The sequence below is a fragment of the Halichoerus grypus genome, chromosome 2, assembly GCF_964656455.1.
Source record: "Halichoerus grypus chromosome 2, mHalGry1.hap1.1, whole genome shotgun sequence".
NCBI classification, from domain to species: domain Eukaryota; kingdom Metazoa; phylum Chordata; class Mammalia; order Carnivora; family Phocidae; genus Halichoerus; species Halichoerus grypus.
This window is the reverse complement of record NC_135713.1, coordinates 32,437,024-32,460,707: the sequence shown is the minus strand read 5'-3', so window position 1 is coordinate 32,460,707 and position 23,684 is coordinate 32,437,024. Positions and strand designations below refer to the sequence as shown.

Here is a 23,684-nt window from a genome sequence, read left to right as displayed (position 1 = left end):
TTTAAAGCTGAATAATATTCCATCATACAATTATACCACATTTTGTTTATGCATTCATCCGTCAATGGGCATTCATCTGTCAATGCCTTTTGTCAATTGTGAATAATGCTGCTATGAGCACTGGTATAATTATAGTCATAATTTTTTTAGCAAGAATGAGTAAAATAGTTTCGGGATTTTTTTTTTTTTTTTGAGTCTGCATATGAACCTGTAAGAGTCTCTTCCTTCCTTCCCAGGCCACCCTCCACCTCTAGCAACTCCCATGCCATGAGAAATCAAACATTTTGCTAGTAATGGCCCCTCAAATTCTACGAAGTTCTAAGTCTTTTGGCACTCAGTGAGATGCTAAAAGGTAGGCATGCTAAAGGAGGCTTATTTTTTTTATGGTGCTGAGTTGTATAAATTCTTTATGTATTTTGGATATTAACCCCTTATCAGATATATCATCAGCAAATATCTTCTCCCATTTAGTGGGTTACCTTTTTGTTTTGTTGATAGTTTCCTTTGCTGTGCAAAAGCTTTTTATTTTAGCATGGTTCCAGTCAGTTTATTTTTGCTTTTGTTTCCCTTGCTTGAGGAGACATATCTACAATAATGTTGTTAAGGCCGATGTCAAAGAAATTACTGCCTATGTTTTCTTCTAGGATTTTTATGGTTTCAGGTCTTACATTTAGGTGTTCAATCCATTTTGAGTTTATTTTTGTGTATGGTGTAAGAAAGTGGTCCAGTTTCATTCTTTTGCATGTAGCTGTCCAGTTTTCCCAACACCATTTATTGAAGAGACTGTCTTTTCCCTAGCTATATTCTAGTCTCCTTTGTCATAGATTAATTGACCATATAAGCATGGATTTATTTCTAGGAAGAGAGCCATGTAATGTTTAAGAGTGGAAGAGGATATGAAGTAAGGAAATGTTCCAAATAATCAGTAATGTGTATAAAGTGGGCATAGTACGGTTTTAATGGAGAGCTAAAGATTACATGAATACGTTTTATTAGTAGCATGAAACCATTGCAACAAGTTATTCTACTCTTTTCACTTGGGCTTAAAACCGTTTTTTAAGGTTGGCTATTATTGACACCGCAATTAAAAACCACTAGTATTTTCTCATCTCTCTTGTAGACATGAAAATGCTATTCCGCACCTTGAGTTGTCTGGATAGATTAAAACAAAAAAAAAGGAAATATTTTCATTCCTCGTCTTGCTATTTCCAGAAGCTATACACATGAGAAAGAATCACAAGGGAAACAGAGCTGTAGAATAACAGAGTCACAGGGGGCCCTAGAGATCAGTAACAACTTCTAGTTTAGTTTACCAGTGGTTGTGATGGTTAATTTTATGTGTCAGCTTGGTTAGACTATGATGCCCAATGGTTTAGTCAAACACTAGTCTAGATGCTGCTGTGAAGGTCTTTGTGGATATGATTAGCATACATAGTTATTTGACTTTGAGTAAAGCAGATTATTTTCTATAATGTTAGTGGGCCTCATCCAATCAGTGAAAGGTCTTAAGAACTGGGACAGGTTTCTTAAAGAATTCCTGTTCAAGACTGCAACATAGAAATCCTACCTGAGTTACCAGCCTGTTGGCCTGCCTTTCAGGTTTTCTAGCTCTCACAATCACATGAGCCAATTCCTTAAATAAATCTCTCTCTTCATCCTTCCTTCCCTCTTTTCCCCCTCTCCTTTCCTCGCTCCCCGCCACATATATTTATAAATATAAATATATATGTAATATATATTTACTAATATTTTATATTTATTTATATCTTATTCTTATTATATAAGTTTTATGTAAATGATAAAAATAAAAATATATTTATATTATATAAAATTATTTATATTTTATATTTATAAAATATATATTTATATATAATAATATATGTATTTTATATATATATTTCTCTAGAGAACCATGACTAATACAGTGGGATAACTAAAACCCAGTGAAATTACATGATTTTCTTAATGTCATTTAGTAAGTGGTGGCAGAGCTGGTAAAAGAAAGATGGGGAAACTGGGTCATAAAATTGCCTAAAATATTGATTATAAGGCTAGGAAAGAAATTCAGAACTATCAACTTTCAGCCCTGTCTTTTCTGGTGGATTGCATGCTTAGAAATGTGAAATTTTATGCAAAACCAATATATGAAAAATTCTGAAATTTAAAGCAGATAAAACAGGAGAGGGATTGTTTGCTTCACCAAAAGATACAGTGTACAATTCTTTTTTTATTATTTAAATTCAATTAGCCAACATATAGTACATGATCAGTCCAGATGTAGTGTTCAATGATTCATCAGTTGCATATAACACCCAGTGCTCATCACATCACATGCCCTCCTTAATGCCCATCATCCAATTATCCCATTCCCCCCAACCTCCCCTCCAGCAACCCTCAGTTTATTTCCTATAGTTAAAGTCTCTCATGGTTTTTTCTCTCTCTCTCTCTGTTGACTTCCCATTCAGTTTTCCCTCCCTTCCCCTATGATCCTCTGTGCTATTTCTTATATTCCACATATGAGTGAAACCGTATAATTGTCTTTCTCTGATTGACTTATTTCACTCAGCATAATACCCTCTAGATCCATCCACGTCGATGCAAATGGTAAGTATTCATCCTTTCTGCTGGCTGAGTAATATTCTATTGTATTATTGTATAATATATCTATAGGTATCTATTGTGGTGTATATACACCACATCTTCTTTATCCATTCATCTGTTGATGGACATCTCGGCTCTTTCCACAGTTTGACTGTTGTGGACATTGCTGCTATAAACATTAGGGTGCAGGTGCCCTTTGGATCACTACATTTTTATCTTTGGGGTAAATACCTAGTAGTGCAATTGCTGGGTCATAGGGTAGCTCTATTTTTAACTTCTTGAGGAACCTCCATACTGTTTTCCAGAGTAGCTACACCAGCTTGCATTCTCACCAACAGTGTAAGAGGGTTCCCCTTTCTCTGCATCCTCATACAGTTCTTTATAAAGACAACTATCTTCAACATTTAAAATGGTTTCATTTAAAAAAAAAGCTTTGTAACCTTTTAGAGACACATAAGTTCAACATACTTGAACGGGGCATGTTTTTAAAGTATAATTTATTAAAAAATATTCCCAAGATCTAATAATTATTTCATTCTCCTGAAGATGAATGCTCTGTGAGGATAGAAAAGGCAATGAAGGAAATAAACATACGTTATCTTAATAAACATAAATCTCACATTTTGTATGATGCTTTGCTGAAAACAAAGCTTTTTCATATACACTCTTTCCTGGAAGCTTCACCACAAATCTCTGAGTTATTATCACCATTTTATAATGGAGATAAGCAGGGCTGACAGACACTAGAAAACTTGCCCAAACTATTTAGACAGAGCAACTGATTCCCAGATCTGAGTTCTCTCCTGAAGGGCCTGCCGTGATGCCGACAGAGCACCGACATTAGTCAGAAGGGTGGTATTTGTAGGTCTCTTGACCTAGAATCTTATAGTGAGCTAAATTTTCACTCTAATCAAAAGGGTTTGTGGGCTCCTACTGGGATAGCAAGAATATTAAGATTTATCTTGGGAAAAAAAAATCCTAGGACATTTCTTTCTTATTCTGAACGATAACCCTACCTTGTTCTCTTGAAGCTATAAATTGATTCTAGGAAGCAATGGAAAATTTGATCACTAAGGGTGGGGAATGATCTCTTCTCTCCATCTTTCTCACAGTGCATCCCTTTTGGAGTAAATATTCTGTGGGCTCTGCATCCTCCTATAATAAGCAAGCTTTAGTTGTGGTTTTTGGTGTTGTATGGTTTACTGAAGTAAAATGATCATTCCCAGGTTTTATAGCTCTCTCTCCTACCTTGTTTTCATTTCTCCAAACTAAAAGCATTTACTTTAGGAACAGGATTTACACACCACTGCATCTACATTCTTTGGGTTGCAAAGACCTAGCATATTTTCAGTGCATTGCTTATACATTCCTCAGGCCACTCCTGGACTCATCACATTTGTAAAACTTGATTTCTCTTTCTCATCTGAGAGCAGGTGGACCAAGACAGTTCTTTGGAGGCTCAATGAGTGATTTCTCCTGAGAGAGATACATCTCTCCAGTCTGCCAAGGAATGAAAAATCAGACAATCGCATAAATCATTTTGAATGTTGCCAAATAAATTCCACCAAATGCTACTGGCAATAATTATAGTATGTCACTGGGAAATGCGATTTTTCTTCTAGCATCAGGCTTTACCTTGTCCTGAGTGCCATAAAAATGACACAGAGAGGACACAGGCAGCTCTCTCCATAGCAATAACCGATTTCTCACGATCCAGGAAACGAAGGGGTTGAAGTGCTTTTTACCTTGAAATGTCTGGAACAGGATACCAGGGATTAAGTAGGAACCACTAGAATTCACGGCTCTTTGCTCACAGCACACTTGTCAACTACTCCAACAATTAGGCGAAGTGGTGATTAAAGACCACCATTTTGTTATAAGCAGGGCTGTGGGCTCTCGCTGAGGAGAGGCACAACCTGTTGTAGCTTACAAAGAGGAAAGCTCTCTGGTAAGAATGGAAAGTCCTGAAAGCCAGTATGAGAGTCTGCTCCCCGGGAGGCGATAGCATCCCAAGTCTTCTAGGATTTTAGGTTCAACCACAAGACTGTCTTTCCTACAAACAGGACCGGGAAGTCACATCAAAGGGCCGAGCAAAACCACGGGCAAAGCCGCTGGGTGAACCAAGTTAAAAAGAAGACAAGGAAAGCTGCAGCATGGCGAGAAAAGGCAGAGACGCATAGGAGGGATAAGACGGGAGGAGGGAGTCGAGGAGGGAGGGGAGAGAGGAGAAAGCCGAGCGCGGACGTCAGGAACAAAAGCTCCAGCGGAGTCTGGCGGAGGCACTAGGGGAGCATGGGGTGTTTTGAATAATTATTAAAATTAGCGTGTGTCTGCGCCATCCTGTGGGTGTGGCGCAGAGCGGAGTGTAAACTCCAGCCGGGCCGGAGCAAACATTGGATTAGCGGCAGCAGCCTGCCAGCCTGCCGAGGAGTGCGGGGACCAGCGCGCGGCACGCCGACCGGCACGATGGCCTCGTCTCAGGGGAAGAACGAGCTGAAATTCGCCGACTGGATGGCAACTCTGCCGGAGAGCATCCACAGCATCCCCCTCACCAATTTAGCCATCCCAGGTAGGCGCGCGGAGGCTGCCGACGGGGCGCTCCCCTGCCCCGCCCTGCATTATCTGCCGCGAAGTGGTAACTTGCCACGCCGCCCGAGGGACGGAAACTCGTCCCCAGGGGTGGGTCTCCGGCCAGGCGAGTGCCTGGGAGCCTCGGGCCTCTGGCGTTTTGCAAACCTCTGGGGACCGTGGCGCGGCCAGTCAAGGTGACTGCTGTTGCACTGGGCTTTGGAAGCAGGCAGGCTGTGCGAGAGGGCTGGGGCAGGGGGATGCCTCGGCTCCAGGATCCGCCTGGAGCCCCCCTGCCACGGTTTTCCTCGCAGACTTGGGGGGGGGGCGGGGGCGACTTCAGGGTCTGTGGGGTGACAGAGCGCGAGCGGGTGTCCTGAGGGCTCGACTCCGGCTCGTGGACCTCCGACTCCATCCCTGTCACGGAATGGAGCGGATTTGGTAGATTTCTCGGTTAGAACCTACCCGAGTCTTTAATATTCGTCCCCAGTCTCCTTTAAAGAGACAAAGCGCTTCCCTGAGAGCGAGGAAAGTTCAGGGACCCGCGGCGGCGTGATCGCTGCCCTTGACCGGGAGCTGAAGGGAGCGAGGGGCGGAGGGCGCCGCTTCCTGGTCTGCGTGGACCCGGCGGGCTTGGCCGGGTGGTCACCGTCGGGATTCTGTTTCAGGTGCTGTTGGCAACGTGTAGCGCCCGGGTCAGGAAAGCAAACCCTTGCGGACCGTGCGTCTGTTGCTCGGGACAGAAGCCCAGCGGGGGAACCTGCGTGAGCAGCGGCGGAGGGGTGGGATTAACAGGCAAACCAAAGGGGAAAGGGGAGTATGCGAGTGTCCAGACAGCCCAGAAGGAAGGAAGTCCGGGCAAAGCGAGGAAGAGACGCGAGGGGTCCAGAGGCTTCAGCATGGCGCGCGCGGCTCAGATCAGAGGACTAGGCAGGTTTCTGGGGGCGGGAGCGTGCAATAGCCCCTAACTCAGGTGTGCAGGAGAGAGGGATGTTTCAGGGCGGAGTAGTACGGTGACCGCTGGGGACACGGCCATACTTCGTTACCAATTTGACTTTTCACTTGTGCTGAGGGTGCAGATGCCTGATTCTCCCAGGAGCCGGCTAGAGGGCAATTTACCCACAGGTAGTCCACCCCTGCCCCGAGCTCTGCCCGGTTATCAAGTTCAACCTTCTGGTCTGTCTCCTCTTGATCTACCCCATCCAGCGCCCCCTCTCAGCCACTGGAGGAAGACACAATAAAGAGGAAGGGGGGGGGAGGAAGAGAAGGGTTCCTTTGAAAAATCCCCAAAAGCTCTAACCAGCAGCTCTGGAATTGATCAGTAACTCAGATCAATGGTCGTTAGTCAAGTGGACGTTTGGCTGCTATGACAGGCACAGGCTGCACTCTGAGCGCCAATCCCTGAAGGAAGGGTTTGTCGGTCTCCTTTTGCCCTTCTTCAAGAGGTAGCCTCCCAAGAGCCCAGGTATCTCCAAGGAAAAGACCACCCCACTTCTCCACTGTGCACTTACCCTGCTACCTGGGTGAGCCTGGGGATTGCTCTTTTGAAGGAGACAGTAGAAAGTGCACAACTTTGTTGGCAAAATTTCACTCTTACTTCCACAGTTCCACGTTCCAATCGTCTTTGCTTCCTCTTTATGTGGTTTTTAGACAGTTGCTTTCATACGATCTCTCCTGAGCATTTCCGTACATATAGAAAGTAATAAAGGCAAGGACTCTGATGCCAGCCTTCTGGCAGGTGACTCGCCAGATACACAGGGAGTAAAAAAGCCTAAGTTCACATTGCTAGTTAGGAGGGATAGTATGATCGTATGTCAGAATCTCTATTACATTTCTGTAATTGACTTTTCAAAACCCTCATATGTACACCAGAACCCTTCCCCAAACCTCATCAAGGAGGCAGTGCTGCTACTACCATTAACTCCACTTCATAGATGTAAAAATTGCAGCTCAGTGAGGGCAAGTAATTTACCATCAGATCAGTGATCTGACCCCCAAAGTGGTCCTTAGGGAAAGTCTCCAAGGAATTTTCGAGGGAAATGCGTTAGGGTTTTTATCTGGATGGCTCAGTAGCAACAGCTACTAACCAGGGTGAGGGGACAAGGAACTAGGCATTAGCAGGATACAGGGCAATTTTCCTTTTCTCCCTGTGGGACAAAGTGAAAACCTGAGGTCAGAGACTTTGATATTCTGTTTGTGTTCCAGTAGAGGCACTGGGGGTAAGATTGGGAGGCTTTGCATGGGATCCATTTTGAGTATAATACTAAGAGGGGTTGTGGCATTGGACGCAGTGGGAATTTTCACTGCTTTCCCAGCCCTTCTTAATATTATACTCAAAGTGACTCCCCTACAAAGCCTCCCATTCTTACCCCCAGTACTTCTGAGAAGAAAAAAAAAACCAGCCATGTTTCACAAAATCCACACCCCTGAATTTCCCCATGATTTTGTAAAGTCAGTTTGGTAGATCCATATGTATAAAATCTAGGTGTAAAAATGGGTTTGGTACTTTTCTGCATTACTCAACTGTGAGAATTTTTGGAGGAAAAAAGACATTCAAACTTTGATAGAGAAGACTAATTGGAGACTATTAAACACTAATGGAATAATTGCCTTAAAATCATGCTAATAGCTTCCTGGCTGCTACATGTTTACTTGGCCAGTTGCTACAGCTTGAATTAAGTAATTATCTCCACCATTTAAAACCACTCCTGATGCACCATACAAGTGTTTCTGTGGAGGGGAACGACTGCTCGGTCATCCTCAAAGTTCAGGTTTTCTTAGGTGAAGCAACCAGGGAGTGAAGAGCAGCTTAATTAAGAGGCCACCCATTTGGGGCAGCTGACCCAGATTCCCCAGGGCTAGTGCAAAGAAGTGATGCTTCCTGTCACTACAGACAGGTGAGAGAGAATAAACAGAAATGGAAGCAGGAAGACAAATGGTAAAATTCAGATGAAAGTGAGTGTGATGAATTTGCAGAGAGTTCTAACCTTATAATCATGGCGCCTCCAGAACACGGTAAAGAGACCCGTCATGGGAGAAAGCAAGCTTTTTGCTTGATCTGGGTAAGGTGTTGGTGATCTAGGTCTACGATAAGGAGTCATTCTGTCCAAAATGTGAAAGATCAGGAAGTGTTTTTTATTCCACGGGAGGGTTCTGCCATACGTTTTCTGATAGGTGATGAAAATCTTCACATAATACAGCAAACTGACCATGTAATAATGAAAGATTGGCCAAAATATTGTGGTATTGGAACTCAGAGAGAGTGTATATTTCCTTGGTGTTGGAGTTCCTGGAGAGGCTGAGACCTCCAGCTGACCCTAAAGATGGACCCCAGCAATTAGAAGCTCCTCACCCCCGCCCCTATCCTTAGAAATGTGCATTCCACCCACTGTTCCCACAGCTGAAGCCCTTTCAAGGACGCTGCCTTAAGAGAGTTAAGTCGTTATTGAGACCATCTGGCCGTGCACGTGACTGAACCCAGGCAAGGCCTCTATATAAAGTCTTAAGATTCCTGTTGGCGTGTGAAGATCTACTCTTCTCGCGGCCACCCAAAAACAAGTCTTGCATGTAGGTTCCCTTGCTTATGAAACCTGACACCTTCCAGCCTGGGGCGGCCTGCTTCTTTCTTTGGTCTCTTCATGTCCTCTGTGTACAGGGGTCAGTTTTTGAACTGACACTTAAACAGGAATTGTTGATTGTGCTTTAGATAAGGAACACAGAAATGCTTTGGAGATCAATAATCATACCTGATGATTTTGTTCATTTCTTCCAGAAAATGCCGATGGCAATGAAAAAGAACAGTTTTACTTAGAGAAACTAGATGTTTATATACAGCTCTGATTTCTGTGTTCTTATGTCTGCTTTTGTTAGTTTTTCATTTCTTTCCTCACAACGATCTCTTCTTCTTGTTGCCAGTATTTCTGGAGCCAGCTGTCTTCTTCCTTTTCTTTGTAACTTACTATTTCTATTTTGATTGGGATGAGACCATCTACAGGACAAATCTACGATTGGGTCCAATTGTACAATTGGGTCTAATCTTTCAAAAAGCAGGGTTGTTTTGTTTTTTTTTTCCCATCATTTTAGTTAGGATGGTGATACAAAGTTAATCTTTGAGAGCAACCAAAAAGCAACAAAATTGTTTAGGATGAATACCTTTTTTGTGTTGCCTTTCCAATTTCCAGTTTTGTTTTTGATTTTGCTAAAAAAGAAAAATTACATATCTGGAACATCATTTATTCTAGGACTTTTTCTTGATGAGCTGAACTGAATCACCACCTATTAATATAAAGTGATACTGATGCCATTTTACAGCTTACAAAATGTTTTCTCATGTACACACGTTTTCTACATGTTCTGTCAATAAACCTCCAAGGCCTTGCTACTCACAGTTGGTCCAGGGACCAGGAGAGGTAGAAATGTATCTCAGATTCCACCCCTCAGACCAATTTAATCATAATCAGCACTTAACAAGAACCCGAGGTGACTTATATACACATTTATAGTTGGAAAAACACTGCTTTAGGGTAGCTCTAAGGGGATCCTTTATGTAAGTGGCAGAGCCAAATTTAAATACACATCTTTGACTAAGCTCTTTCTTTTGGACCATGCAGTCTATTTATGAGTGTTCAAATTTATAATCAGGCTTAGAGCCAGAATGTGGGTATTTGACTCAAGGCTAATGGCCCAGGTTGGGAACATAGTGATAACTCATATTATAGTTCATCATGCACCTTGAACATAAATGTGACTTAATTGCTACCTAAGTGTTCAAATTAGGTCTCTGTGATAAATGTAAAACCTTTCCCCTCATTTCCTTAAAGTACTGCTATCAGCCATCAACAGCACTTAAAATTAGCCCATTTGGTGATGCTAGAGGTCGCTAATGGCAATTTAGAAAACATCCCTGTGTTGCATCTTTGTCCGTTTGGTCTCATTCTTTGTTGTGTTAAAGGCCCAGCTACTATTGTTGTATTTATAGGTTACAGAGTCATTCAATTTATCGATAAGCTAAACTTTTCAATATTGCTCTTGAGTAAAAGTGGTATCATGAAGGCAAAATCAGCATCAGAAAGCCAGTAAATTGATTTTTTTTAAATTAAAAAGGAAATGACCAATCTTGTTTGTATTTGCAAACCATGCCTCATTTATTTGAAGCATGGTTGACATGGAATAGAAACATGAATGTGGTTATAACAAACTTACTGGAATTTTAGTTATTGAGCATAATCAGTGTTCCAAATGAGCAGACATTTTTAAAAAACCCTCAATTTGCTAAAATGGATAACACAATGTTTATATGTTAAGGCTTACACACTTTACCCTTACGAAAATTTTTCATATCTTTACTTAGAGTTTCTCATACTTAATTCCAACCCTACCCAATCAAAATGGAAAGCGTGAATTACAAAGAAGAGGGATGAGACTGTTGAGTGCCATACATCAGCAGTAATATAGGGAATATTCGTGAGGGAAGGCTAAGAAATGAAGACACAAGGACACAGAAGGTAGGTTTTCCTAAACCCTGCCACCCCAAAGTAAAATCAGAATCGTGTTAGAGTGTCCATTTTCACTCTTCCCAAGCACCTCTTTAGTGGACTTCCAAATAGTTCTAAAAACCTCTGGACAAATTCTTAAGTATGCATTATAAGCTGATTTTGGGGGCTACTACATACATGGTGTCTGCCATTTTTCTTCCTTCCTGTTTTGGGGAAGCTTTGAGGAGTTGTCACTTTTGCTGATGAGACATCTAGAGGAACTGTGCTTCCATAATTTTTATACCTAAAATACCACTGCTGCTGGCAGTCCCAGCAGGGCCCGTGCTATGTCTGCAGAGACCCAACATTAAGGATGTTAGTGTGTAACAAGGGCCCTGGATTCCACTGTAGTCAAAGGCTCCCAGGGCTGGGTTCCCCACTGTGGAAGCTGCAGATACCCACCTCCGCTGACCCTGTCTGCCATCACTGCTAGAGCTCTGAGTGCCAACACACAGCCCTTCAATCTTTTTGCCTAGGATGGATGTCAACAAAAGAGCTTTTTGAATTTATATTGATTCTTTTTTTTTCTTTTTCTTTTTTTTTTTTTTTGTTGTTGCACCCTTACCCTAGGACTCACATAGGAGTTTATGAGGGCTGGATGGAGGATAATATTTAGAATAGACTTTGTTCTATACTCTGCATTATTCTCAATTTTAGCCCGCTCTCTGTGTGCACATGTGTGTATGTACACACATAGAGTGCATATCACTACTTTTCCAAGGGACTTGTTTTCCTCCCCTGCCCAATAAGTAGACCTCTGGTGCGTGCTACCTAACTAATCCTATCTCCAGACAGGTCCAGGGTAGGAAAGCAGTTGGGGTCCATATTGTTCCTGGGGAGAAGCCTGGGACAACATAAATAGAGCCAAATAAACGGACATACCTAAAGTAATTGCTAACACCTCCATTATTTGAAAGCAGAATAGTAGAGTAAGAGATGTGCTCTGAGCCTTAAAGAAAAGGTTAAATCTCATGCATACATGCATATATATGCACAGATTTTAACTATTGTTAATCAAAGGGGTCAGCTCTGCTAATCTAGAAATTTTTCCTATTACTACCAATGACACCGCCTCTTACCAAAAAGCATTAGTCTGGGAAACGGGAGAACATGTCACCTTAATGGGTACTCAAGGAACTTCTAGACACAAGCATTTGACACCCTCAAGAAGCTTATATATTCTCTTATTTCTCCTTCTTTGGGTGGGTTAGGATCTCAGATTGGAGGCCGGAAAAGTATCTAAATCCTATATTCCAGAAGGCAGGGAAGAGTGAGAGAGAAATTTACCATGCTTCAGATGGAATTCTGCCAGAAGCTTTTTCTAGAGCCATATGCTTTTATTATGCTCTATTAAGAGAGGAAGATGGGTCAGGAAGAGGGGCAGAAGGAGATGGTTAAACGTTCTTGAGAAGCAGCCAGGATTAGTCACCTCCGGAGACCAGGTCCTGAAGCAGATGGCACATTGATTGTTAGATACGCTCTTGTTATGTCCCTATATTTCATCACAGACCCTGGAAATGGACAGCTCTGTTACCACTTTATCTTAAATGCCAGCTAATACTATGTTTCACATAGAATTCTTCCTGTGAATTAATTTTTAGGAAGCAGCCATGTTTATCCTTAGACAATGTTATAAATGATGGTTGTGTTCCTTGATTCACTTGGAGAATTTATTTCACGAAGAAAAGTGGACTATGATGAATGGCAATTTTAGTTGCCTACTAGGCTTTCCTGGAAGTCCCCTCTGGTTTGTGGGGTGGTAAAGAGGAAGATGCGCTCAAAGGCATCCTAATGGGCAAATGGGAACTCAGTGCATGTCTCAGGCCACACTCCCCTGTGGAGGGAGGAGGAGAAAGAGGAGAAGGAAGACCAGGGCTGTCTTTAGCAGAGTTAGCTCTAAACACACTCCTGCCATGTCCAGCCCTGGGCTTTTCTCCAGGGGAGAGGGTGGGAGAAGGTGGTCAAGGGGATGTAAAAATACTGACTCGAAGGTTGCTAGAAGGGAAGGCTACAGAACTAAGTTTTGTTAGTCCTTATCACCCCCGCCCCTGCCATGTCCTTATTTCTCTTTATATCTGCTCAAATTCCTCGGGTCTGGCATTAGAGTACCAGCCTTGAAAATGTCCTTAATTCTCTTATCTCACTTTTGTTCTCCTTACCTGGAAAAACTTCAACTCCGTCAACTTCTATTTTTTTTTTTTTTTTTTTTTTTACCTATTCCAATCCCAGAAAATTTCAGTAGCTAAACATTACTGGGGTGTGGCGGAAGAAATTACACGGCCTGGATGCCTCAACTCGCTAGAACTTTCTGACCATATATCTTATTTCATATCTCCATTAAATTCCTTTTCCTTTTCTCTGAGATGATACTTTCATATCTCTTCTTGCTCCTTAAATCAGCACTGCCTTCCCACCTCACCCTAAACTTATGACATCACCTTATATTTTATATAAAAAAATACGTACAGAGAAGAACTTCCTCGGTTTCCCACCATTAACCCAGCAACTTACCTGCATCTATTTCTGCATTTTCTTTATGTAAGAGAAATTCCTGGATCTGCCCCTCCCTAAGTCCACCTTCTCTACTTGTGGCCTGGATCCCATCCACTCAAATCTCCTCAGAGTTTACTCCCAAATTCATCCCCTCTCTCTCGTGTCACTATTTTTCTCTACCTCTGCTGGATCACTCTAGTCAGTACACAAACATATTATTATCGCCCCTGTCTAAAAGAAAAAAAAAGCCCTCTGGCTCCATACCAGCCTTTCTCTCCACTGTGCTAGTTCTCTGTGATATTTGTAAAAACATCCCCTCTGTCTTGAAATTATTCCCTTTTCTCTCTCTAGCCCATGCTAATCTCATTATTTCCCTAACACTGCACTAAAATTGTTTTTATCAAGGTTGCTAGTGATCTGTATTTTTCTAAAGCTAATGGTTAATTCTTTATCATCTTATTTGATCTTTCAGCATCATTTGATGTGTTTGACTACACTTTTGTTCTTAAACATGCTCTTCCTTTGGCTTCTTATGACACTTTTTAAAATATTGTGCTAAAAAACATAACATGAGATTTACCCTGTTTTTAAGTGTACAGTATTATTAGCTATAAGTATAGGGGTGTATAGCATACCTCTAGAATGTTTTCGTCTTGCATGACTGAAGCTTTATATCCATCAAATAACAGTTCTTCATTTCCTCCTCCCACCAGCCCCTGGCAACCACCATTCCAGTTTTTGCTTTCATGAGTTTGACTACTTTAGATACTACTGAATGTAGTATTTGTCCTTTTGTAACTGGCTTATTTCATTTACCATAATATCCTCAAGGTTCATTCATATTGTAGCATGTGACGTCTTCTTCATGGCTGGATAATATTCTATTGTATGTATATTCCACGTTATGTTTATCTGTTCATCCATTGATGGACATTTAGCTTGTTTCTATGTCTTGGCTGTTGTGAATAATGCTACAATGAACATAGGAGTGCTAATAGCTCTTGGATATCCTTATTTCAGTTTTTTCGGATAAATACCCAAATATGGAATTGTAAGGTCATATAGTAGTTCTGTTTTTTATTTTTTTGAGGAACTGCCATATTGTTTTCCTTAGCACCTGCATCATTTTACAATCCCACCAGTAGTAAACAGGGGTTCCAATTTCTCCACATCTTCACCAACACTTGTTTTCTGTTACTGTCTTTGATAATGACCATCCTAACAGGTATGAGGTAATATCTCATTGCAGTTGTGAGTTTTAATTTCCTTGATGATTACTGATATTGAACATCTTTTCATATACCAGTTGGTTATTTGTATGTCTTTTTTTTGGAGAAATGTCTATTCAAGATTTCTGCCATTTTTTTAAATTGAGTTATTTGGCATTTTGCTATTTGGTTGTAGGAGTTAATTATATGTTGGAAATTAATCCCTTACAGATATATGGTTTGAAAATATTTTCTCTCATTTCATAGGTTGCCTTTTTACTCTATTGATTGCTTGATTGCTTGATTGCTGTGTAGAAATTTTTAGCTTGTGGTCCCACTTTTCTATTTTCCTTCTGTCATCTGTGCCCTTGGTCTCTTATACCAGAAATTATTGCCAAGACCAATGTTTGGAAACCTTTCCCCCATGTTTTCTTCTAAGAGCTTTACTGTTTCAGGTCTTATATTTAAATCTTTAATTTACTTTGAATTAATTTTTGTATATGGTGTGAGATAAGGGTCCAATTTCATTCTTTTGAATATAGATATCCAGTTTTCCCAACATAGTATTGAAGAGCCTATCCTTTCATCCTTGTCAGCCTTGTCAAAGGTCAGTTGACTGTATATGTGTAAGTTTATTTCTGGGCTCTCCATTTTGTTCTGTTGATATATGTGTCTGTCCTTATGCTAGGACCATACTGTTTTGCTTACTATAGCTTTGTAATATGTTTTAAAACAAGAAGTGTGAGTCCTCCAGCTTTGTTCTTTTTTCTCAAGATTATTTTTGCTATTTGGGTTTTTGTGTGTGTGTGTGTGTGGTTTCATATGAATTTTAGAGTTGTTTTTTCTATTTCTATTTAAAAAATCATTGGGATTTTGATGGAGATTGCAATGAATCTGTGGATCAATTTGGGTAGCCTGGGCATTATAATATTGTCTTCCATCCATGAACAGGGGATGTCTTTCCATTTATGTGAATCTTTAGTCTGTTTTACAAATGTTTCACAGTTTTCTGAGCACAAATCCTTTACCTCCTTGGTTAAATTTATTACTAAATATTTTATTCTTTTTAATGCTGTTATATGGGATTGTTTTCTTAACTTCCTTTTTGGATAGTTTATTTTTAGTATATAGAAATGAGACTGATTTTTGTATATTGATTTTTGTATCCTGCAACTTTACTAACTGCATTTATTCAAACAGTTTGTGTGTGTGTGTGTGTGTGTGTGTGTGTGTGTGTGTGTGTGTATGTGTGATCTTTAGGGTTTTCAACATATTAGATCATATCATCTGCAAGGCGGACTCATTTTAGTTATTTCTTTCCTATTTGAATGTCTTATTTTTCTTGCTTAATTGCTGTGTCTAGGTCCAGTACTATGTTAAATAGAAATGGTAAGAGTGGGCATACTTGCTTTGTTCCTAAGAACTTTCAGCTTTGAATATGATATTATCATGGACATTTCATATATGACCTTTTTAATGTTAAAATCATTTCCTTCTATTCACAGTCTGCTGAGTGTTTTTAACATGAAAGGGTGTTGAGTTTTTGTCAAGTGCTTTTTCTGCATCTTTTTAATATTGAACTATCCTTGCACTCTTGGGTTAAATCTCACTTGGTCATGGTGTATGATCCTTTTAATGTGCTGTTGAATTTGGTTTGCTACTATTTTGTTGAAGAGTTTTGCATCTTTAATTCATCAGGGATATTGGCCTGTAGTTTTAATTTCTTGTAGTGTTTTTGTCTGGCTTTGGCATCAGAGTAATGCCAGCCTCACAAAATGAGTTTGGAAGTGTTACTTCCTCTAATTTTTTGGAAGAGTTTAAGAAAGATTGGTGTTAATTCTTTAAATGTTTTGTAGAATTCAGCAGTGATGCAATCCGATCTCTGGCTTTTCTTTGTTCAGAGGTTTTTGACTACTGATTTAATCTCCTATTAGTTATAGATTTGTTCAGATTTTCTGTTTCTTCATGATTCAGTCTTGGTCAATTGTGTGTTTCTAGGAATTTATCCATTCTAGGTTATACAGTTTGGCATATAATTGTTTATATTAGTCTTTTTAAGTCCTTTTTATTTCTGTGGCCTCAATTGTAATGTCTCCTTTTTCATTTCTGATTTCATTTGTTTAAGTCTTCTCTTTTTCTTATTTAGTCTTGCTAAAGGCTTGTCAATTCTGTTTACAATTTTAAGAAACCAACTCTTAGTTTCATTTTCTATTTTTCTATTCTAAATTTCATTGATTTACTCTCTAATCTTTATTATTTCCTTGCTCCTACTAACTTTAGGCTTAATTTGTTCTTTTCTTAGTTTCTTGAGGGTCTATAATTAGGTTATTTGAGACTTCATTCTTTTTTTTTTTAACGTTTTATTTATTTATTTGAGAGAGAGAGAGTGAGAGAGCACACGTGCATGTCAGGGAGGGGCTGAGGGAGAGGGAGAGAGAGAATCTTACGTAGGCTCCATGCCCAGCACATGAGCCTGATGTGGGGCTCAATCTCACAATCCTAAGATCATGACCTGAGCCAAAATCAGGAGTCAGATGCTTAACCAACTGAGCCACCCAGGCACCCTAAGACTTCCTTTATTAATGAAGGAATTTATTGCTATAAATTTCCCTCTTAATAATGCTTTTGATGTATCCCATGTGTTTTGGTGTGGTGTCTTCATTTTCCTTTGTCCCAAGATATTTTCTAATTTCCCTTTTAATTTCTTATTTGACCCAAATTAACCAGATTTCTTATTGGTTATTAAAGAGTATATTGTTTCCATGTATTTGAGAATTTTTTAGTTTCATTCTACTGATTTCTAGTTTTATTCCTTTGTGGACAGAAAAAACACTTGATGTGATTCTAATCTTTTAAATTCCTTGAGATCTGTTTTGTGGCCTAACATGTGATCTGTCCTGGAGAATGTTCCATGTGTGCTTAATAAGAATGTGTATTCTGCTGCAGTTGGATGGAACATTCTATATATGTCTGCTAGGTACATTTGGTCTATAGTGTTCAAGTTCTCTATTTCCTTATTGATCTTTGGTCTGGATGTTCTATCCATTCTCCAAAGTGGAGTATTGAAATTTCCTGTTTATTTCTCCTTTCAGTTTTGTCAGTGTTTGTTTCATATATTAGGTACATGTATATTTATATGTATATAAATATATGTATGTGTGTTAGGTACATGTATATTTATAATTTGTATATTTTCCTTGTGAATTGACCCTTTGTGGTTATATGATGTCTTTCTTTGTCTCTTGTGATAGTTTTTGACTTAAAGTCTATTTTCACTGTTACAAGTATGGCTACCTCTGTTCTCTTTTGGTTACCATTTATATGGAATATCTTTTTCGATCCTTTCATTTTCAGTCTATCTGTGTCCTTCAATCTAAAGTGAGTCTCTTTTTTCAATAGCACATTAAAAGGATCACGCACTATTATCAAATGGGTTTTATCCCTGGGATGCAAAGATGGTTTAACATATACAAATCAGTAAATGCGATATACCACATTAATAGAATCAAGGATAAAAATCATCATCTGATCATCTCAACAGATGCAGATAAAGCTTTGACAAACTCAATGCCATTTCATGATAAATTCTCTCACCAAAGTGGGTATGCAAGGAACATACTTCAACATAAAATAAAGATCATGTATGACAAAACCACAGCTAACTTCATACTCAGTGGTGAAGCTGAAAGCTTTTCCTCTAAAATTAGAAACAAGGCTGCCAACACCAACCATTCCTATTGAACCAAGTATGGAAGTGCTACCCATAGCAATTAGGCAGTAAAAAGAAATAAAAGGCATCCAAATCAGAAAGGAAGAAGGAAAATTGTGTGCAGATGACCTGCTCTTATATATAGGAAACCCTAAAGGCTCAACTAAAAACCTGTTAGAACTAATAAACAAATTCAGTAAAATTACAGCTTACAAAATCAACATAGAAAAATCAGTTGCCTTTCTATACACTAACAACAAAATTTTTTAAAGAAATAAAGAAAACAACCCCATGTATAGTAGCAGAAAAAAAACCCAATAAAATACTTAGGAACAAATCTAACCAAAGAGAGGAAAGATTTGTATATTGAAAACTGTAAGACACTGATAAAAGTAATTGAAAAAGACAGATTAATGGAAAGGATAGTCTTTTCAATAAATGATGTCGGGAAAACTGGTATTTGCATGCAAAAGAATGGAATTGGGCCTCTATCTTAACCATACACAAAAACTAGCTCAAAATGGATTAAAGACTGAAACGGTAACACTCCTAGAAGAAAACATATGGAAAAAGTTTCTTGACAGTAGTCTTGGCAATGACATTTTTGGATATAACACCAGAAGTATAAGAAATAAAAGCAAAAATGAATAAAAGCAGGACTACATCAAACTAAAAACTTCTGCACAGCGGAAGAAATAATTAACAAAATGGGAGAAAATATTTGCAAACTGTATCTCTGATAAGGGGTTAATTTCCAAGATATAAAGAACTCACAACTCAATAACAAAAAAACAACTGATTAAAAACTGGACAGAGGACCTGCATAGACATTTTCCAAAGAAAACATACAAATGGCCAACAGGTACATGAAAACATGTGCAAATTCACTAATCATCAGGGAAATGCAAATCAAAACCACAATGAGATATCACCTAATACCTATTAGAATGGCCATTATCAAAAATACAATTAATAATAAAAAAAAATACAATTAACCTGGCTAGAGATTCTGGAGGCCTCTTAAACCTTTTCTGTCATTCTATCTTCTCTGGGCTTGTCTTTGTAGCTTCTTCATTAGAGGGATTTGCTGATCCCTCCCTTCCACCCTGCCAGCATCTCATAATCTCTCACTCCCTCTCATGTCTGTTATCATGCCACCCAGCCCTTTTTTTGTTCTCAGCAATTCTCAGGCATCTAGAATGTGCCAGGTGCCATCAAGAGGCAAGCAAGGCAGCAGTCAGTTCCTTGGGCAGTCCCTTGAAAAGCCAGAACGTTGGACACATGCTCTATTCTTCTCTACCCTCTGAGGGAGAGGCTCCCAAGCCGTATTGGCCTCTGTCTGTGGTGTTGCCAGTCCTCTGGAGCAGCACCAAGCCACCCAGCTTTCTTGTTCTCAGTGGCCCCCAGGCATTTCGAATGTGCTGGGTTTTCCATTAGGGCTCTGAGACAGATGAGGCAGAAGGCAGTCGCTGGGGCAGCCCCTCCCTCCCCCAAAGTCTGAACATTGGAAATATTGTCCAATCTTATCTTTCCCTCTTCAAAGAGAGGCTGGGAGTTTACTCTCAATCATGTGGCACTGTGTTGGGGGAGGGACTAAGGCAAGAGTGTGCCACAAATTTTCCTACCAGCTTCAGTGGCTGGTATTGTACTTGTATGGGGTGCAGGAACCTCTGAACTGGTGTCTCAATTTCTTACAAAGGGAATTAATTCATGTATTGCTGAATTAGTGTCTCCATGGGGGGATAAAGGGTTTGGGGTTTCCAATTTTGCCGTCTTGCTGATGTCACTATTACTATCTTATTTTTTCAACTTTACTGGCTATTTCCTTTAGGTCATCTTTGCTAGCTATGCCTCCTTTTCTTTCCATCTAAGGAAATGTTGGAGTACCTAGGGCTCAGGCCTTGATCTCTCTCTCTCTCTCTTTTTTTTTTTTTCTATAACTACACTTTTCCCTACTGTGGCAATATATAAACCAATGGCTTGAGATAATATCTATGTGATGATGACTCCTAAGTGTATGTTATTAGCCAGACATCTCTGTTGATCTCCATCCTCAAATATCTCACTGCCTTCCCATCATTTGCATTTGAAACCTCAAATGTGACCTAAAAAGCACTCTTGAGTTTACCATCCATTGCCAAGTTTGTTCCTAATGAAGTTTTCCTCATCTAAGTATTTTGCATCACTGTCTATCAGTTTCTCAAGCCTTGGAATGATTCTTCATTTCCCTCTCCTCAAACCCTAAAAACCACCCTAACAGTAAATCCTGTTGAATCTTTCTCTAAATGTATTTCAAATCTTTTCATTTCTCACTGTTTCCACTATTACAGTCCTAATCTAGTTACTGTCCCCTCTCACATGAATTACTCCAAAGGCTGCTAACTCATATCCCTGCCCCCAGGGATTTGTCCCTCTACACAGAGTAGCTTTCAAAAGTATAAATCTGGTATATTATTCACCTGTTAAAAATCCTCTCATGTACTTACTAAAATTACTAGTCTCTGTCTATCTCCCTGACCTCAATTCCTTCCACCTTTTCCTTGCCCATTGATCCTAGCCATTTTTTTTTTTTTTTTTTTTGGCCCTCATGTCCTTCAGGTTTCCTATTGTTTTAGAGATTTGAATTGTCCTCCAGATTGTCACCAGTCTGCCTTCTTCCTCTTCTAATGATGCCTTCTTCCTCTTCTAATGAAGCCATCTCCTCAGGAGACATCCCCTGACCATGCTAGCCAATGCAGTTTACCTCTATCCTCATAAGTTTTCCAACAATTGCTTGATCTATCCTTTTCATAGCGCTTAAGTAGTAACAATTAACTCCTTTAGTTATATATTTATTATATGTCAACTGCATGTAATACAAGCTTCTCAAGAACAGGACCTTGTCAGTCTTTCCAGGTACCCAGAATATGTCTGGGCTACAGTCAGTGTGCGATAAATATTTATTGACTAATAAATAACAGTATAGAGGGAGTCTGATTTTGCACGAAGACCTCTGTTGAGCTGATTTGAGAACAAGGTAACCCAACAAAAGTATTCAAGGCAGATCCATTATTTGAATTCTTTATAAAGTCCTGACCAAAATCAGGTTAATTTCAGCAGAGGAATGATCTCCATGAACACTAGTTAAGATTGTACTGGGCTCAATCCAATGTTTTTGTGAATAAGACACATGACAATTGAACAAAGTGAAATAGGAATTTGTTTTATATAGCAGTTTTTAGCCATTATGGCACTACATGTTCAACCAGTTTTCTTCTATTTTTATATACTAAGTTGATTGGTTATAATAAAGACTTTGAAGAAATATCAGATTGGACTGTGACTTCAGGAAAAAAACAACTGTGCTATCTTTAATACTGCTCAGGTTTCTGAGTTTTGTATTCTAATCATGTATAAGTTGGTCACTTAAATATGATCTGTATAGTGACTTATTTAACCAAAATATAGTAATAATACTAGATTCCACAATTACTTGGAATGTTTTATTCCTTATTAGCCTCCATAAGAAATTTCTATTAAAATACAACAAAAGTATTCAGGATAGCCACAGGCAAATAAGAACCAATATAACAGATTTTAAATGCCACATACAAAAGATGTCAGAGCTGGCATTTAATTGCAGAAATGTGTCAGTATGACTGAAGTCCAGAAAAGGCAGAGATTGAAACAAACAAGACAATACCAAGATCTCTCCTCACCATGCCTGGAGCTAAATGTAGTACAAGAGAGCCTAGAACATTGCTTGGGACAGATCATGTAAAATTAAAAAATGATAACAAGAAATCACCGTTCCCTGATTCAGGCAGAAGATACGTAGCTTAAAAATTCAGTTTCTGGTTTCAAATACCTGGGTTTGCAACCTGGCTTTGCCATTTATTAGCTCCGTGAATTTGGGGAAATTACTTAATCTCTCTCTCTTGTCCAGGTCAGTTTCCTGACGTGAAACAGTTAGCATCGTGCCTGACCCCTAGTAAGTTCTCATTGCAGGAGTTGTGAGTTACATAAAGTTACCTAATGAATTCTTCACAGACAGAATAAATCAAAATTTCTCATAAGCACTATTTCTACCTTACCTGTCCTCCATCTGTAGCATATTTTTGGTCTTTTACCTTCATTTTTTATAGTTTTACGTATTGTTTAATTGCCTAGAAGGACTTAGCAATCTCTTTTAGCAGGCGGGATATGAACTGAAAATTGAATACAGCAGGAACAAAACCCATTTTAATTTAGGACCTGAATATTATTTCCACGGTTATTAGATTAAGAACAATATTTTGGCATATGAGTAGATGGAACTTATTTTTCTCCTGTGTCAACGTAATTATTGAGACTGACCTCCTGTGATAGAAGATGTGCAGTCTCCAGGCCCCGATCATTCCATTACCTGTACACAGACTGGGATCCCCTGGGCCTTTCCTGAAGTCAGGATGCCAGAATGACCCTTAGGGCCTGACTTCGAGCAAAGTTCTTAAAGGAGAAAGCAACAACCCTGACTTCAAAGTTTTTGAAGAATGTTTTCCTCCCTAAAGCCAGTTTATTCTTCATTTCATTATGTTAGTGGACAGTTCATCTAAGGACCATTTAAACAATTTAATGGGGGCACACTATAGTATTTGCTTATTCAATGTTAATAAAATGAAAGATTGGCAATAGAAAAAACTGCTGGAGGGGCGCCTGGGTGGCTCAGTTGGTTAAGCGACTGCCTTCAGCTCAGGTCATGATCCTGGAGTCCCTGGATTGAGTCCCGCATCAGGCTCCCTGCTCGGCAGGGAGCCTGCTTCTCCCTCTGACCCTCCCCCCTCTCATGTGCTCTCTCTCTCTCATTCTGTCTCAAATAAATAAATAAAATCTTGAAAAAAAAAAAAAAGAAAAGAAAAAACTGCTGGACTTGAGAGCTAGAAATGTATGAACAAATATTTTGCAAAGAGTTGCTTAAAAATAAAGGTGTGTGGGGGTTCCTGGGTGGCTCAGTGGGGTTAAGTGTCTGACTCTTGATTTCAGCTCAGGTCATGATCTTGGCTCAGGTCATGATCTCAGGGTTGTGAGATCGAGCCCCGTGTGGGGCTCCGTGCAGGGCATGGAGCCTGCTTGGGATTCTCTCTCTTCCTCTCCTTCTGCCCCTCCCCCCACAACTTGTGTGTGTGTGTGTGTGTGTGTGTGTGCGCGCGTGCACGCGCGCGCTCTCCCTCTCTCTCTAAATAAGTAAATAATAAAAGTGTGTGACTCATGGAGACCTTAGACATGGCTCACCTACTTTTGTCTCAATAATTCAATGAATGTGCATGTAAATATTAGAATAGTGTGTGTGTATGTGTGTGTGTTTTAGGATCTTAAATCACACATTTTATAGGTATCAAAGATTACCAAGTCAACCCGATTAAGCATTGGAAATCAAACATGTAAAATTAACTTCCCATCCTCCCCCGCCCACCATCCCATGCACCTGATAAAATGGACATTATCGTTTTTGATGACTGCTGGCAGTTTGGACTCCTGGGGTGGAGCAAGTCCCTCAACACCTTCGTGTTTGTTTTCACACCTACTTAGATGGTGATATCAATAACTGCTTCC

General features: G+C 39.7%; 1 protein-coding gene across 1 annotated transcript in view; it reads left to right on the top strand.

Annotated features, from left to right (window-relative positions):
* Positions 1 to 4,612: 4,612 nt before the first annotated feature.
* Positions 4,613 to 23,684, top strand: part of PLCXD3 (phosphatidylinositol specific phospholipase C X domain containing 3) — a 163,329-nt gene continuing 144,257 nt past the window's right edge. The window contains exon 1 of the mRNA XM_036068454.2: positions 4,613 to 5,170. Coding sequence (XP_035924347.1) covers positions 5,068 to 5,170 — 103 coding nt within the window. The 5' untranslated portion in view covers positions 4,613 to 5,067. The remainder of the gene's footprint in view (positions 5,171 to 23,684) is intronic.